We start from the raw sequence: 17,500 nt of genomic DNA, 5'->3' as shown, positions 1-17,500 counted from the left end.
ACGTCGATAATCGTCATTCTATCGTCGTTGACGATCGCGATGCAACGCAACGATAGTTTGCTCTTTTGACCTCTTGAACGAGGAGAAGAGTGTGCCTAAGTTCCTCTATTTTAGATACCGTCTCCAAGTAAACAACAAGATCGACCGAAGGTTTTTTCTTCATAGATACAAGAAAAAGGAAATCGATCGACGATACTTTCGTGCGATTACGGTATGCGGTTATCCGACAAGTTCGTAGCGGAAAGACACGCTCGATTTTCATTGTTCTTCTTTTTAGAGTTTGTTCTTATCTAAAGAACAATTCTAATCGTATTTTCGAGAATGAAAATAACATAAATTCAGTTGTCGACGCATTTTAAAACAGCGTTTCTCGATTTATATAGCTTGTGACTCATTATGAAATGATACTTGCTATATTACATCAAAACGAGAAAAGTGATTGATTTCTAAGATGTTTTTATTATAAAGTTCTCGTCAAGTATTCTTTACGAGTTAATGAGGATATCGCGGTAATAGCCGTATCTTTAAAGTAATTACTCCTAATTATCATTATAGTGAGTGAATCCAGCTAAACAAGTTCTTAAAAATTTGATATTATAAACGTTTGATATTACAAACCAATGTATTGAAACCGCACGGTCAAAAGATTAAGTAACATTATTTTAGAATGTATAAAAATTATGATAGTAAAAGAATATATTAATAAAATTTAGAAATATGGCTTGTTTTTATTTTTTATTATTGATAATATTGCACAGAAAGAAACCAAATTAAACTTTTATATAGTATAAATCAAGCAGTCATAGGAAAAGAGATATCCATGAAATTTAGAAAAGTTATTTTTTTTTTATTGCTGATAAAATATTGCAAAGAAAGAAATCAAATTGAATTTTGAAGAATGTTTTCTTATTTTGTTAATTTTTTTTTTTTTTTAATATGTCTAACAATAAATATATATATATGTAATATGAAACTCATAGTATTACTTATACCAGCATATAGTAACTAATTGTAGTAACTATAGTAAATAAAACATATACTCAACAAATGTTGATGTTTGTATATGTTATACAATCAATTTTGTGATAAAAAGAATAAAGACAGATTTAAGAAATACAAATGTATGAATTTATGCTTCGAAAGTTATATGATGTTATAGGTTAGTTAAACAATTGACAATATTTTGTTAATTTAGAAACATATTTTGTTTATTTTGAAACATATTCAATCGATGATAATTAAATATCCCATGTAATTAATGATTTAGAAATTAAAAAAAAAAGAAAAAAAAATAATAATAAATCAATCAATCAATTCTATTAGAAACGAGATGGTTAAAGAGATAGTTAACTTTATAGAAATATTATTTTATGGAGTTTCTTAGCAAGATTATCCGCATTCCGTGTCCCTTTGGAGAAAAGTTAGAAAGATAGGAAATGACGACGAACGTTTCTCTTCTCTTTATCTTTTTCTTTTATTTTCTTTATCCTCCTCTTCTTTTTTCTTCTTTTCCCTTCGTTCTATGAGAAAGAAGGAAAGAAGAGAAGAAGTAGAAAAAGAAGAAGGGGAGGAGAAAGAGGAAGAAGAGGTGGTCATCGTAGCTTCTCCTCACCGTTAACTTGAGGAATGTAGGTTGACCCCGGACGACTCCAGTGATTATTGCTTTCCTGTAACCGTAGCGAGCTTAAAGAAGCTCTCGTTACAAGTTACGAGCGAAGTTCCTCGTAACGGCTCGTTCACGAAGAAGATCCACCACGAACATTTCTTTCTAAATAGCCGTGAACTTTACACTCACTCATCGATAATATCGTACGTGAGTTTTAGGGTTACTTAAGAGAGAGAAAGAGAGAAAGAGAGAGAGAGGGGGGTGTTGATCGTGTGGGTCATATGATCGATATTTAATCATAATTTATTGTGATAATAAATATTTCATTTGTATTAAACTATTAATTATTAATATTTTACTTTATAATATGCAAATGATTTTTATAACATGCGAAGTTTATGCGAGATCGATGATATAAAATAAAATTTTGGAAGATTTAAGGATATTTGTATAGTCAAATTTTTATTAACTTGCATCATTTTAATCTGCAATAATATTGTTGATTAAATTTTTTTCTTTTTTATTTTTGATATTTGTATGTTAAACAACATTTCTAAACATTTTTACTGTCTAACAATAATGTTCTAAAAATTATGTAGTATCTTTTCTTAGCATGTTATAATTTACAAAATTTCTTTGATGAGTTGCCTGGCAAATATTTTATAATATTCTTAAAGCGTTAAAATTAATTAACTTTTTAATTATTAATATATATTAATACACGAATTGTTTGTTACTCATTAGGAAGATCATAAGATTTAGAAATTGAAAGAGTTTAGTAAATTATCGAGTTCTAAATCATGAAAAATTTAGAATAATTTATTTATTAAATTAACATTTTATTATTAATATATCATATTGTCTCTTAATATGCGAATGATATGGTACTCATTCATCGGTTCATAAAACTTCGAAGTTGGAAGAGATTCGAGGACGTTTAGTCAAATACCGATGGGAAGAGCGTTAAATCAGGGAAAACGTAGGGACACTCGCCTTCCCCGTTCCTGCCTGTCGGAAGACAAATGTCATTGGGAGAGGATCGTGTGTTGGAGAAGGAGGTCCTTTTCGGAGGCTTTCGCCATAGATGCATGTTCTCTTATGGCGGTAAATCAAGGCCGGTGATATTAAAAGGCCGCTTATACGCGAAAACATAAGATTTATTTCTAGGAGAAAGGAAAGGATAGGAGGAGGATAGAAAAAGGATAGAAAACGATATCACAGAGCTTCTGGCACGTGGATGCTTTCGAATCAGAGAGAGAGAGAGAGAGAGAGAGAAAGCGAGAAGTATGTTCGTTGAGGGTGTTGGTGAGTGCGAAAGAGAAGGGTGAGACGACGTACAACTCACCCCTACGTTGTTCGAATAATCGTGCAGCTCTCCTCGAGAGCGGTTTGTACGAGCTAATATCGGACCACCGCAGCGTCGCATAAGCGTCGGGGAAAAGAATTCGTATCGTTGATCTCTTCGATCTCTCTTTCTCCTTCTTCTATCTCCTTTGTGGCTATTTGTCTGATCGAATAATAAATATAACTGATTATACGTATAAAGAAAAAGATTAATGATAATAGAATAATAATTTCTTATTATGTATACACATATATATCATATAAAATAATAAAAAGTTATATAAGATAATATTTAACATTATATTATAATAAAAAAAAATATATAAAATATATATTATATATATGTATGTATGTATGTGTAATATATATTATATATATGTATGTATGTATGTGTAATATATATTATATATGTATATATATATAATATATATTATATATATGTATGTATGTATGTGTATGTATATATAGGGAGTTTTGTCGTAATGATTAGAAAAATAGTGTGACGATATTTACTATGATCATTAGTATTTCTTAGAAATAAAAGGGGAGTGGAATATTAGGGCACGTTCGAGTTAAACGAGTTTCATTCGTAAAAGATCTCGTTCTACGGTAAATTCTGTGCATAAAACAGGATATCGTTCTCGATAGATGGCAATAAAATTGAAACCACAACGATCAGGTTAGTTTTTCTTAAGTCATTGAGATATCAAGGTCCGATTCGTTTCGAAATTATTGACGTACGTATTTTACGAGAATATCGATTCGCTATATTATTGCGGTCTCAATGACGGCTTTGCATTTTCCTTGCTTAACATTACTGATCAATCGGAAATAATAGTAAACGAGATTCGAAGGTTGTTCTCGATCGCTTTTTTTCCCGTCTTTTTTTTTCTCTTTTTACTTTTTAATTTTTTAAACTTGCATTCTAAGCTTGTCAGGATCGAGAAGTCGATAAGTTTTCTTAACTTAGATTTTATCGAAGAAGCTTTTGTCTCGAAGCTTTATTATATCTACGATCGAACTTTCACAGGGATTCTATAACCGACTCACTATCACCAACATTATACCGTATTCGAAACGGAAACGGAATTCTCTCTTTTCCACTTCCATTTTCGTGATCTCCAGGGAGCAATAATCGTTGTGGCGCGGAAAAATTCCGCGACAGAAGTTAAACAAAGCCTCGAACGAGAGATAGAGAAATAAAAAAAAAGGAAGAGTCCGGTTGTGTCCGGCTGAGTTTAGTATAGTGGGAGAGAGAGAGAGAGCGAGAGGGAGAGAGAGGAGGTTAGAGTAGAATATATGTGGAAAGAGAGAAGCACCGACAGAGAGAGCTTGTCCCGAGTCGGATCGTAATAAGGGTAACTACCCTCCTACCGTGCTCTCTCTTTCCTCTCTCACTTTCTGTGTTCTCGCCTGTTTGAACAAGGCTCATAATTAATACGCATATTCGCTTCTCGAAAATGCGCTCGAGGGTTCGCCGGGACATTTTTAAACGTTTCAGATATTTGCACCTCATCCTCTTTCGTTTCGATCTCTCGTTGCTTGTATATCATAGTCTATATTACTGTCTCTCTTTCTTTTTTCTCTCTCTCTCTCTCTCTCTCTCTCTCTCTCTATCTCTTTCTATCTCCTCTTTCTGATCTAAAAAATTTTTTTTCCTTTCTATTATATTTTTTTAATCGGAAAAAAATCAACGTCCTATAGGATGATTCTCTCTCTCTCTCTCTCTCTCTCTCTCTCTCTTTCTATCTTTCTTCCTCTTTCTCTCTCTTTCTTGATCGGCAGGTCGTACCTGGCTCGTTTGGCCAGAGATATCCGTCTTTAAGAGCATTATCCGGATAGTCGTCTGCTAGGGGATCGGCAAAAACCGTCCGCCCCCTCATGGTATGTGAAAAATGATGCACAACCCCAATCCCCAAACATCTCCACCACCACCACCACCTCCATAACTACTACCACCTTTCTCCCTCGAAAGTCCCGACGGAAGCCGTCGCTGTCGCCGTCGCCGTCGCCGTCGCCGTCACACACTGACGTCTACGTTCTCTCGACTCGCCTCTTTTCTTAGTCCTCTTTCTAGTTCACAAACCAGAAGAAGATTGTGTCAAGCAAAGAATTTGCAAAGATCTATCCCGAACAGATCCGATCCTTTAAATTTTTTTCTTAAATATAATAATCTATTTTTTTTCTTTTTTTTTTTTATTTTTTTTTCTCTCCCGGTCAAGTTTTTTCTATTTTTTTGTACTTTAATCAATGACACAAATAATCGAAATTTCTTAGGGAATATAGTTACTTCTTCGATTGTTTATATTTAGGCGAATGAGTTTTAATATTACGTTTGTTAAATTAATTACGTTTTTTTTTTCTTTTTTCTTTTTTTTTTCTTTTTTTTTTTCAAATACCTTTCACAACAGATAAACATTCATATAACGAACACACTATATCTATTCTCGTTTAACAAAGACCTATCTATTTCTTTATTTCCTGACAATCTTTCCTTTTGAATTTTTCCAGATACGCTGAAAGTTACTCGAGGACTCCGCCATCGTCTATCCAAAATGCCGTTCTATTGTGCGAGCCGCATAAAGGACTATTGTATCGGGCTTCCATCAATAACGAACTGTAAGTATCGCTCAAGGAACGATATTTTTTTTTTTTTCTTTTTATTTATTTATTCATTTATTTTTATTTTCTACGAATAAATCTTTCGATTGAAATACATATTTAATTTGATCGGGTTTTTATTTAATTTTTTATACAAATATTTTTATACATACATATATGTACATATATTTAGAATTTGAAGAAAAAGAAAGAGAAAAATTAGCTTAAAGAGTATCGTGAAAGAGTAATTGATTGTTAAGGACACATTGAATAATTTGTAGATATAATAATAAGAAAATATTCGTCGAAGTGGAACAAAAAAAGAAGAAGAAGAAAAATAATAATATTATGAAGTGAAAATGCATGATCTCTTGACATGACTTTCCGTCCCTCCACGACGTTTTCAGCAGCCGGACGAACCGCCTTTCTTAGTTCCGTGTACCATCGTACTACGTTTGCTTCGAGTCGGTGTAACGTGATGGATACGCGAAAGTGTCACCCACACGCCCCCGAGGCCAACGCACCATCATCCAGTGCGTCCCCTCTGACCATTATGCTAAACCATTGTCCACTATCTGCCTAAGATAGCCGACGGCTTAAGTCATCCTTTTCCTTCTTTCTTCCTCTTTGCTTTTCTCGAGACCGTTAAAAAATCATTTTCCCCTCCTCCCTCTTCCTCCCTCTTCCATTACCCCCTTTCTCTTTCTCTCTCTCTCTCTCTCTCCTGTCTCTCTCTTTCTTTCTCTCTTTCTCCCTCTCTCTTTCCCTCTCCGTATCTCGTTTTCGAACTCTTTGGGGTCTGACAATGTGATATTTTTGAAAATCTGTTTGTGACGTATGTGACCCTAATTTTACTGTAGTATATTAATGTAAAATTTTTTGAACTTGTCTTTTTCTACTCTTTCATCGTTCCTCTTTTCCTTTTAATATCTTTTTGATACAAGATGAAGATTAGAAAATCGCAAAAAAAATTATGGGATGTTAGGTGAATGAAAACAAGATTAGAAAAATAAAACTGTTCTTTTGGCGTTTCCACTTACTTTGACCACAATGGAAATATTTGGACGATAAGAGCATATTGATAGAAAATTTCGGGAGTATTGTCACGATCGAGGAGGCGTGGAAAACATTAAAAGATTCAAGAACGGCAAAGGGAGTCATTGATTGCAGCATTAAACATTTCCTTTTTTTTTTCTTTTTCTTTTCACCATAAGCCTTCCATTCCCCCCGTTCATTCGTTCCCATTCTCCTCCCCTCCTCTCTCTCTCTCTCTCTCTATCTCTCTTTCTCTCGTCCTCTTTCTCCGTACAGCGACTATTATTCGGGCGTTAGGCAAATACACAGGAGAGACGACAAGCTCGTCCACGCGTTTTTGTCCTCTGAAAATTCAAATGAGGCAGCGCAGCATATTGCGCTGAATCGAAATTAATGTCACGCAACTAATTATCGCTCGTGAGAGTCATCCTCGTTTCTCTCTCTCTCTCTCCCTCTTCCTCCCTCTCTCTCTCTCGCTCGCTCTTTCTCTCTCTCCTCCTCTTAACCAACGTTCGAGTAACTTTCTTGACATTTGGAGAATTATGATACTCTTAGATCGTTATTTTCGTAAACATAAATACCTTAAATTACACTATGTTCACGATCAAACAGACGAATTTTGTATTTCCACGAATTCTAATATAATTGAAGAAAGCGAATTCCGAAATGGTGGCGAAGCGATTGTGTATACCTTAGACCTGTTTACAGAGAATATTATTGATCTCTCGGCATTCTGAAATTCCTAGGCGATGCGAGCCTCAGAAACCGCGCCAGGATCGGCTGCACAATTGTAGGGCAAAAAGCGCGGAGCTGCGGACCCGCAAGAAATTTCTAATTTGCGGTATAATTAAGGGAGACGACGCAAAAACCATCACGGATTCAGCCTCGCTCTTTGGAAATCGCGAATTCTACCTTGCCGAGTCTGCCTTCGTTGAGTCGTTGCACTTTACCTTCGATCCTCGTTGTTTCCACTTTAATCGACGATCTGATCTTTCTTATTTGCGTTTTACCCTTTTCTTTTTTTCTTTTTCATTGTCTTTTATTTTCTTGCATTTTTCTTGCAAGAATTTTCTTTTTCATTCATCTATAATTTTTACTTAAATGTTAATTATCGTACCTGTTAATTAATTTATTGGACAACTTGTGTTTCAGATACAGTGTGGTTACTACCGAGGAATGGTCGAAATTAACGCAATTTTACGAGGCTGATCACGTTATTAAGATTAAAAAGATCGGTTCGGATTTTAAGACCCAGCCAGGTGAGTAAAGAAAGTTTGAACAAAATATACGTCGATTGTTACTTTGAAAGAAACTTTCAGAATGTTTCTCGATCGATTGATAGTGAGAGAGAGAGGGGGGGGATTGGGTGGGGTGGAAGAGATAGGGAGAAGGGGAAGAAGGAATTTTAAGAGAGTCGCCACCCCATTTAAATCTCTTTCTCTCCTCATCGTGTCATTATTGGTCGGTTGCTTTTGCAAGTGGCGCTTTTTCTGTCGGTTAATTTTCAGGATACTTCTTAATTATAATGAAAGACACTCTCTAGGATCTGTTAGGGAAGTCGAAGGGAGAAGGGAGATTTATGTAAATCAACTGCTAATGTCTTTTGGCATTATTCCTTGGCTTAAGCTTTGGGAGTGAATGAAAGTGAGAGAGAAAGAAGAGGACTCAGTTAGAAGGAAACCGTTTATAGCTACTCGCGCTTATACTCGTACGTTTCCTCCTCACCGTGCTTGTCCGAGAGGGAATATGGGGTGACAGAAAGAAGAGAGAGAGGGAGAGGGAGAGAGAGAGAGGGAGAACATTGGTAACGATCCGACGAGGGACGATCGTTTACATAATGACCCCCGTCGAATTGTACGAAAATGAATTGCCGATAAGATCGAACGGTACTGTAGTGAAATAAAGAGAGATATATAGATAGATAGATATATAGATGGATAGAGATAGAGAGAGAGGGGGGGAGAGTCGTTAATCGAGCGATCGGTCCTTGCCTTCAATCCATTTTGCCGCTTAATTGATACATCGGCACGTTATCAGAATGGAATACTTTTTTTTTGTGTCAGGATTAGAAGGCAATTTTCTCGTCTCTGTAATTATAGGCGACAATGGAGGGGAAAAAAGCAAGTAGAAAGAATAAAAGGAATGTCGAGAATAGGAAAGATTAGGACTCTTTAAATTCTAACATGACAAGCATGACTTGTCATGGCTTAATCTCTAATGTCAAAATATACAATGACGAGTTAAGCTCGTCATGAGATATTTCTGATAGTAAAATAGTATCCATATGAACATTGAATTAAATCATACGTCGATGAGTTAAAAAAAAAAAGAAACAAAGAGAAATCGAAAGGAAAGAAATTAAAAAGAAAAGAAAAAAATAAATAATAAAATAAGCGTTAAAAGTTGTAAAAAATTAATTTCTTGATATCAAATTCGTCGAGTTTTACTCGCTTTATATTTATTAATAGTCAATATATTCATATATAATGACTGTTTATTTTATAAAATACTTTTCGTTAATTAATAAAAATACTGAACAAATAAATAAAAGGTGATAATTCTTTTCGACGAGTCACGTTATTACACACACATTCACACAGACGCGTGCGTGCGTGAAAAATAACCTAAATTAATACATCAAGAAATTGAAAGAAGATAATAGGGACAAAGTAGGTAAGAAGAATGAAAAGAAAAAGGAAAAGAAAAGAAAAAGAAAGGAAAAAAAAACGAAACGAGTGTTAAAAGTTGTAAAGATTAAAAAACGAATAAAAACAAACGAAAAAAGTAAATATAACGAAAGGCAAAAAAGAAAGAAGAAAAAGGATACGTGGGTTAAGTGAGAGAAGAGAAAAAAAGAGGGGTAGGGTAGGCACAGAGTGGCGTGCGATGTACTTTGTCGTCCGTCTGGCAGGCAAATTGGCTTTAGGAAGGAGAAGGAGAGGTGAAAGAGTAAAAGGATGAGGAGATGGAAGAGAAGGACATCCCTGTGGTTTCACGAAGTAGCTACTCGGTTTGGGTTGGCGGCACATAACACGAAGATCTCTAAACATCCCATTGTCTTGTCCGTCTATCGTTCGTGGACTACCCTCTCTTACGGGTTTCCTTTTTTTCATCGACATTTGTCAAGGCACGTTTTTGAACAGTTCCTCGCCGTCCGGCAGGCAGGCAGGTAGGCAAGCTAGGCAGGCAAACAGGCAGGCAAACAGGCAGGCAGGCAGGCAGGCAGACAAGCCAGGCAGGCAGGCAGGCAGGCAGGCAGGCAGGCAGGCAGGCAGGTACCGTCCGCCGTTCTTGACGGCCGACAACAATTTGAATTGCAAACGTGAACGGAACCACCATGCAGAAGCGTTGTTTCGCGTGGCCAGTTCTTTGATTTCGTCAGCTTATCTCGAAACCTTTTTCGACAACTCGATCGAGTTAGTGAATGGAGAATGGAGATGTCTTGTTAGAATTAAAACTTTCATTTCTCCTTCTTTTTTTCTTTTCGTACGTAAGAATTTCCATCTCTTTACGCTGCTACGAAAATTTCCTGGACCTTGTCCTCTAAATTACTCTCTTTACCTCTTGTTATCTCTCTCTCTCTCTTTCTTTCTTTCTCTCTCTTTCTTTCTCTCTCTTTTTTTCTCTCTCTTTATCTCTTCATTTCTCTTTCTCTCTTTCAACGTGTTAGACGAAGAACGACGAGTCCAGAACAAACAGACAATTTAGCTTATTTTAAGGGTACGGTTCGTGCTCTCGAATTTGGTGGGTGAAAGCGGTAGAACGAGTAGAGAGAAAGAAAGAGAGAGAGAGAGAGAGAGAGAGATAGAGAAAAGGGAGGAGGTACGTGGAAGGAGGACAAAAAATCGGTGGTTGCTTTCGGTGACTGATACGGCCCTGACTAACGAGCTTCGGCCGGACGATCGTTCCACTCTTAAAGCCTTGGAGGGTGGTCGTTTCTCTCCATCTCTTTCTTTCTCTTACTCTCCCTCTCTTTCTCTTACACACTCTCCTTCTCTCTCTCTCTCTTTCTCTTTCTCCCTCCCCCATCTCTTCTCTTTCTTTTCTCCCTCTTTCCTGGCGTCTTTCTCGTACACGAGGGCACATTAGGCACCGTCCAACCTCGTATCAATCACCCGACAGTCTGCGGTGCCCTCGTCTAAGCAGCAGCTCAGCAGCTCCTGCCAACTCGTCGAGCACGGAAGGAGAACCGGAGGTGACGCGATTGAATACCACCCTAACCGATGTTGTTGGCCGGTCTTTCTATCTCTCTCTCTCTCATTCGCTATCTTGATGACGATGCCGTCGGAATAGTACCAAGGCAGAAAGAAATGTTTCTCATAGGAGAACACACTCGGTTAATGGTCTAGTGGCAAAAGACGATCGACGACTTAACGAGGAACGTTGATCCGGAACGTATAGTATGCCATGAGTTCTTTTGAAATAGAACCGTGACAGGATATTACGATTATCAGCATCTAACATTTGCTCTTACGGAACAATATGCATGTTCGAGACATATAACATTTCTTTTTAACGCATTATTTTATTATTATCATATCAATATTTTTTGTTCTCTTTTCTTTTTCTTCTTCGTTTGTCGATAACCATACTTATAACTTAAAGTATAACTTTCGATCATAAAATAAATATGATCATTTAATCTCTAGAGTTTAATCTTTAATTTAATCTCTAAAAAAAATAATGTACGGTTTATATATTTTTTCTTTCTATCTTTTTTTTTTTTTTTTATTTTTTTATTGTATTCATTTGGTATAGTTGATCACGCCAAATGGCGTCACGTTCATCACAGCAACGTAAACAATTTCGTCAATTGGCATTATTTGTAATGATTGTGTTAAGGGATATCGATTACTTTTCGTTCAAGAATATATTATACGTAATTGTAATGAAAGAGAAAAGGAAAGAAAAAAGATTTATACTTGAATTTACATTGTCAACGATTAATTTTCGAATGCTTAAGCACTCGAGACAGGTTGGAACGCGTTTACGAAATGTTTTCCTCGAAGTCACTCTTTATATGCAATTAAAAGCGATTCTGAAAACTTTGCGCCGTTGCGTACGGTGTTTCGATTCTCCGAACGACGCTCGTAAATATCGCTTAGGCGCCAGGCTGTGCTACAAATCAGGCGTGTCCGTAGCTACGGTACTGTGTCTGTATCGCAAAACCAGGAGAACCAACGGACACACAGAGAGATAGAAACTACGGAAGAGAAAAAGATATAGAGATATAACTAGAGCTCGAGATAGAGATAGAGATAGAGATAGATAGAGGTGGTCGGTCTCGAATTAATATTCGGACGGCGATTTAGATTTAGAACACGAATTTGCTGATTAGTTTCCTACAAGGGAGAATGTGGTCGCTTCAGTTGCACTCCTTCACTTGGACGTTAAGCTGTAATGGTGGTGGTTGTGGTGGTGGTGGTGGTGGTACTAGTGGCAGTGGTAGTGATAGTGGTGGTGGAAGATGGGAGGAGGGGGAAAGGGAATACGTTTTCGAGTCGAGATTTAGATTCCTGAGAGAGGGTTGGGGTCTTAGCAGGGGTCAAACGCTTCAGGAGAGACATTTGTTAGTTCTCTCTCCCTTTTCTGCGACAAGTGCGCCGGACACGTCTTAATATATGCATCCTATGTAGCAATGAACACGCCTTTATACAAATTGTGTTCGTAGTTTCCTTCTATAATACACCATCGTTATTTTCTTCTAATATATTCTGATTGATATTGATAACTTAAAATGGATTTTGAAAAGTTATAGCGAATCATCGATATCAGGAAATTGTGAATATAAATGTTTTTTTTTTACGTTTTCTAAGAAATACCTTTTCTGTACATAGGTGATTAAAACGCGATAGGAGAAATAAAAGTACATATATTGTTTTCTTTCTCATAGGGCGAAAAAGTAATTTCGAGTAGGTAATCGCAAGAGAAAGGAAGAAAATCGAGCAGGAGATATTTCGTTGGGTCGAATTAGCAGCGTCGAGTCCTAAACGTGGCACACGAACGCTCCCCTCCCTCATCCAACCTTCTTCTTGGTCCTTCTCATCTCTTATCCTGCAGGAGATCCCCACTTGTCCGTGCTCAACGAGGGATCCTTTTCCTCCAGGATTAAATGGAGCGCCTAGATGACCGATGCTCGGTCCTGCGGACTCTCGAGTGTGGAATAAGGGGGGGTTTGGAAAACAAGATAAAACAAGGATAAAGCTCGCTTAGGCTCTATCTACTCTCTTTTCGTCGGCTTTTCTCAAAGTGTCACGTGCCTGCGTAAAAACAAAAGATTCTTTGACGGTACTCATTGGTTCGTAGCGAGAGGATACACATTTTATTTATTTATTCTCTCATTTCGTTCTCTGAAAAATTAGATTTTCTTTCTTCTTTTTCTTTTTTTTTTGTTTTATTCGCTTTAACAATTTGTTTCTTAAAAATGTTACACACATATTAACAATTCGAACAAATTATTCTAATGAAAATTGGAAAATTTTCTAGTAAAAAAGAAAGAAAAAAGGAATTAAAATAGAAAACGCTTGCAGAATGTTACAATAAGGAATATCACGATCGTCATTTAAAAGTTCGAAACAATGGGCATAAGCAGTTTAATTAGAAATTACATAGATCGATCGAGTGTCTCGTTGCGTTCTTCGCATCGAAAGTTGGTTTTCTGAGTTTGTTTTTTCTCTCTCTTTTTTTTTTTTCGTTTTTCTCTGTCCCTCTCCCTCCCTTACTCCATCATCTTGGAAGGTGTTTTCTGCAGATTCCGTTTGCAGATTCAAGAGGAGCGACATGCGTAATACCGCATTAAGCTCCGATTACACGTGTATATGTAAGGTTCCGACTTCATTGTCATCTAAGAGGATTACCTTTCGACTTTGTTGTGGCACTCGAAGACGTTCGTTAGCGAAATCATTATTACCACACGGTGATCTCTCCTTCCTTTCTTCGACGAAAACGCGAAGCTTACGGTATCCTTAAGTAACTTCTGAGTTTCTCTGTTAAACGAACCAAAGTCGTTTTTACTTCAACCCTTCTTCCTCTTTTTTCCAATTTTTTTTTTCTTTTTTTTTTATCTTATCTATGATTAGGAAAAATAATTTAAACGAATTAAGTCGATATTTGCGAAATTCTTATCTGAAGTACTTGTGAAACTCTTTTCTTTATTTTATCATTAATATTCTTATTAATAAATGATAAATAATTTCGTAAGATAAATGATATATACATATATATATATATATATATATATATATATATATACATTTATATATTTTTATTTATATATTTTGATTAGTATTTATAAGAAAATATCGGTACGTAATATAAATTGTCAGTATAAATAATTAAGTTTTTAGGATTTGAGTCTATGATTTATTCTAAACGCCGACCAACTATTTAATATAATTATAAATTTTTATATTTACAAATATTTTGATTGAAATACTGACTGTTTTTGTATTAATCGATGTAATACTGACTACTTATATTAAATATTGATTATTTATTTTATATACTAATTAAAATTTTGTTTGAAATACTGACTTAATAAATAGCTGTACATTATAAAATCACGTTTACTATTTTTTTTTTTTTTTTTTTTTTTTTTTTTTTTTTTTTTAAAGAAATGATATAAGAATTCAGATAAATATTTACAGGGAAAAAGCATCAATCTTTTATTCACGTGTTCGTTCCAGAGTTATGAATGAAAGTCATACGGTCCTTTTAATATAATATCACCTGCCAGTCATGTCCTTTTCTTTTCTTAATGTGCATTCGATTATGATAGAAGGCATTGCAGAATTTTTGTAGATTAGATTAATCGTAGCTGAATGATCATGATTTCTCTCATAGTATGTTTTCTTTTTAGAAAAAAAAAAACGATTTCCAAAAATAATGAATTCGTCTTTGATTTTTCAAAGAGAAACAAAAAAAAAGAAATTACCACTTCATTACAATTTAATTTAATTTTATAGCAGCCGCAGGTACATACTTAGCGTTTGTAATCTCTTAATAATTTTTGTTACACCACATGGATACAAATTTTGAAAATAGATCCGAACAGTTAACTGGTTAAGCGATCGGTTTGTTAATAGTCAGTACTTTTTAAAGATAATATACTATTGTTTGAAGATAATAAAAAAAAAAAGAAGAAAAAAAAACAGAAAAAAAAACATGTGTTTATCTATAGAATACGATGTTCGAAGAATTTCAAGTGGCACGCGCGTCATTACTTTTACGACTTTCTCAATTTCTAAGCATCGGCCTTTCTTTTTCTTTTTCCTTCCTTTTTTTTTCTTCTTTCTTCAGCATCACATTAATCACCTCGCCGGATGACGCGACAGACCCCTTCGGATCGCGTTTCGTGCTCCGAGGCGTTCGCCAACGACCATTCTTGCTTTTCGTCTAACCGTGACGATCGTTCGTTTTTTTTCTCTCTCTTTCGCCAATTTTTACCGTCCACGATGCGCTGCTGCTTCTCTTTTCGTTCCTACCCTAATATAACTCCGGTCTTTCACGCTTCCGTGCCAGAGTAATTCCCAATATGGGATCTTGGCTTCTTAACTTTTATAGTAGCCGAGTGTCCTCTTGATTTGTCGAATATAATCAGTCTAGGTTTATATGAAAATTGAGGGCATAGATTTGTTTCCTTTTTTTTTTTCTTTTTTTTCCTCATTACTTTTGTCACGTTTTTAATTCTAGTACATACCTATTTGAATTTAAGTTTAAGTCTTCGATCTATTTTTCAATTTTTCATGGATACTCGATTCTCTTATTTCTTTCTCTCTTTTTTTTTTATTTTTTTATTATTATTTTTTTGTTTATAGAATAAATTTCTAAATAGTTAAGTAATTTAATCTGTCTATAATTCAATTTCTTTCTTAATACTCTTATTAAGATACAAATATTTCATTTATAATAAACAAAGAAAGATGTTTAATATAAAGAAGTACAAATTAAATTTTATGATAGTAGTAAAATAATGTGTAAAGAAAAAAGAAAGAAAAAAAAATTAGTATAGGCATCTAACATAAGTATGTGATGTTAATGTTACATGGCGTTATAGCGAGTATTCATTTCAAATTGTACGATTTTATTATATTTTTAATCTCAAGATATTATCTTACACTTTATTAAGGTTTCGTATACATTTTTCTCAGAACGATATTCTATCGACAAGAACTTCTCCCCAATCGTCCTATTCCTCCTCTTATTCTTCTTCTTCTTCTTCTAAACTAGATTCGTTCAAATCGAAATCGGATCGAAGTTGTAGCAAAAGTTTGGTCGTTCACTGTTAAGCTACGATTCCATTCGGCACGAGCCAGGATTCTCGTTGAGCGGCTTTTCCTTGAGCGAGAGGATAAAATCCTTAGGAATCGACCCTTCCTCGAACCCGCGAAACTTCTCCGTTCGATCTCCAGCCAAGTTTTTGCTTCGTTTCGACTACCGTTTATGGTTTGACTGCTCTCCGATGGCACTTTAGGGAAATACATGGTTGCTTAGAACGAGCAACCGGTGGACTCTCCATTGTGTATCGTTCGTCAATAAACCTCAGTCTAGAGGTTCGTCTAGTTTGAACTGACTCTTTGGAGATCGTTTATGGTCTCTCGGTATATCGTAAAGTCGAATGTGGACTGATGATGTCTTTCAACGATAAAGATAAATACCTAAATAGGTTTCACTAAATATCTTCAATATTAACCTCTTCGTTGTCGTACGTCGTTAATGTCAACTCGACATCCTTTTACAGCGAGTCCTAATGTCGAGTTAATTACACGAATTGTAAAAATACTTGGTATAAATATGTCTTGTTCTTCTGTTAATTAAGTTGATAAAATATAATTAACGTAGAAATTACTCAACGAAAATGCTCAACCAGCGATCGTTACGAATCGAATGAAACGAAAAAAAAAAGCGGCGAGAATAACTCGAATCGCAAATGAGATTAAATAAAATGGATTAACAGAAATAAGACATGTTAAAATCCATCGATTTTCATTGATCGAAATCTGTATTACGAAACTGACACGTGTTTTTTGCGATGATAATCCTCATAGGTAGCTCTCGGTGTCATGGCACGTTTCACGGTCCTTTCGATATCGGTGCTCACGTCGGTAATTAGAAGGCTATGGGGGTGGACGGACATTCGAATTCATTTGGGGTCGACTCGCAGGGTGACTACCAACCAACGTTGGTACGGTATTCCTATAGCCGAACCTCTTTCCTTCCTTCCTTCCTTCCTTCCTTCCTTCCTTCCTTCCTTCCTTCCTTCCTACCTACCCCCTTCCTTCTTCCCTTTCTCTAACAACCCTTGGAAAACTGTCTGAACATGACGTAACGCTCCTGAGAGGCGACGGCCTCCAAGCCGATGCTTTTTGCGCTGTCCGGCGAGCAACAATGGCTGCTTCTTATGGTGCCCTGGTCACCGTATATTATTAATTACTGTATTAATCTCGGCCGCCGCAAGCAATCTATTATACATGGGATAAGAGCTACCATCTCGCCATCAGCGCTTTCCACCCACACTTATACACGTGGACGCACGAATTAACGTTGCTCTTCGACTTTATAACTTTCTCCTCTCTCTCTCTCTCTCTCTCTCTCTCTCTCTCTCTCTCTCTCTCTCTCTCTCTCTCTCTCTCTCTCTCTCTCTCTCTCTCTCTATCTCTCTCTCTCTTTCTCTTTCTTTTTCATTCTTGAGGGTCATCGATCGAATCTAAGCAGCAGTATCAATAATAGCAACGTCAGAGGGCAAAGAGTTCTCTCTCTCTCTCTCTCTCTCTCTCTCTTTCTTTCTCGGGTCAACAAATTATAAATTACAAATTTGAAGGGATCACCTTGATGAAATTTCAAGATACAATTTAATTAGGATAGGATTAGTAAGGATAACAAACTTTTACAACTTCTTTTTTTTTTTGTTTTGTT

General features: G+C 35.9%; 1 protein-coding gene across 3 annotated transcripts in view; it reads left to right on the top strand.

Annotated features, from left to right (window-relative positions):
- Positions 1 to 17,500, top strand: part of LOC124433089 (ubiquitin carboxyl-terminal hydrolase 48-like) — a 62,334-nt gene that overhangs the window by 12,625 nt on the left and 32,209 nt on the right. For all 3 annotated transcript variants that reach the window (XM_046982661.1, XM_046982660.1, XM_046982659.1), the window contains exons 12-13: positions 5,462 to 5,569; positions 7,739 to 7,845. In XM_046982661.1, coding sequence (XP_046838617.1) covers positions 5,462 to 5,569; positions 7,739 to 7,845 — 215 coding nt within the window. The remainder of the gene's footprint in view (positions 1 to 5,461; positions 5,570 to 7,738; positions 7,846 to 17,500) is intronic.

This window comes from Vespa crabro, chromosome 2 (genome assembly GCF_910589235.1).
Source record: "Vespa crabro chromosome 2, iyVesCrab1.2, whole genome shotgun sequence".
In the NCBI taxonomy this organism is placed as follows: domain Eukaryota; kingdom Metazoa; phylum Arthropoda; class Insecta; order Hymenoptera; family Vespidae; genus Vespa; species Vespa crabro.
This window is presented reverse-complemented; position numbering and strand designations above follow the sequence as displayed.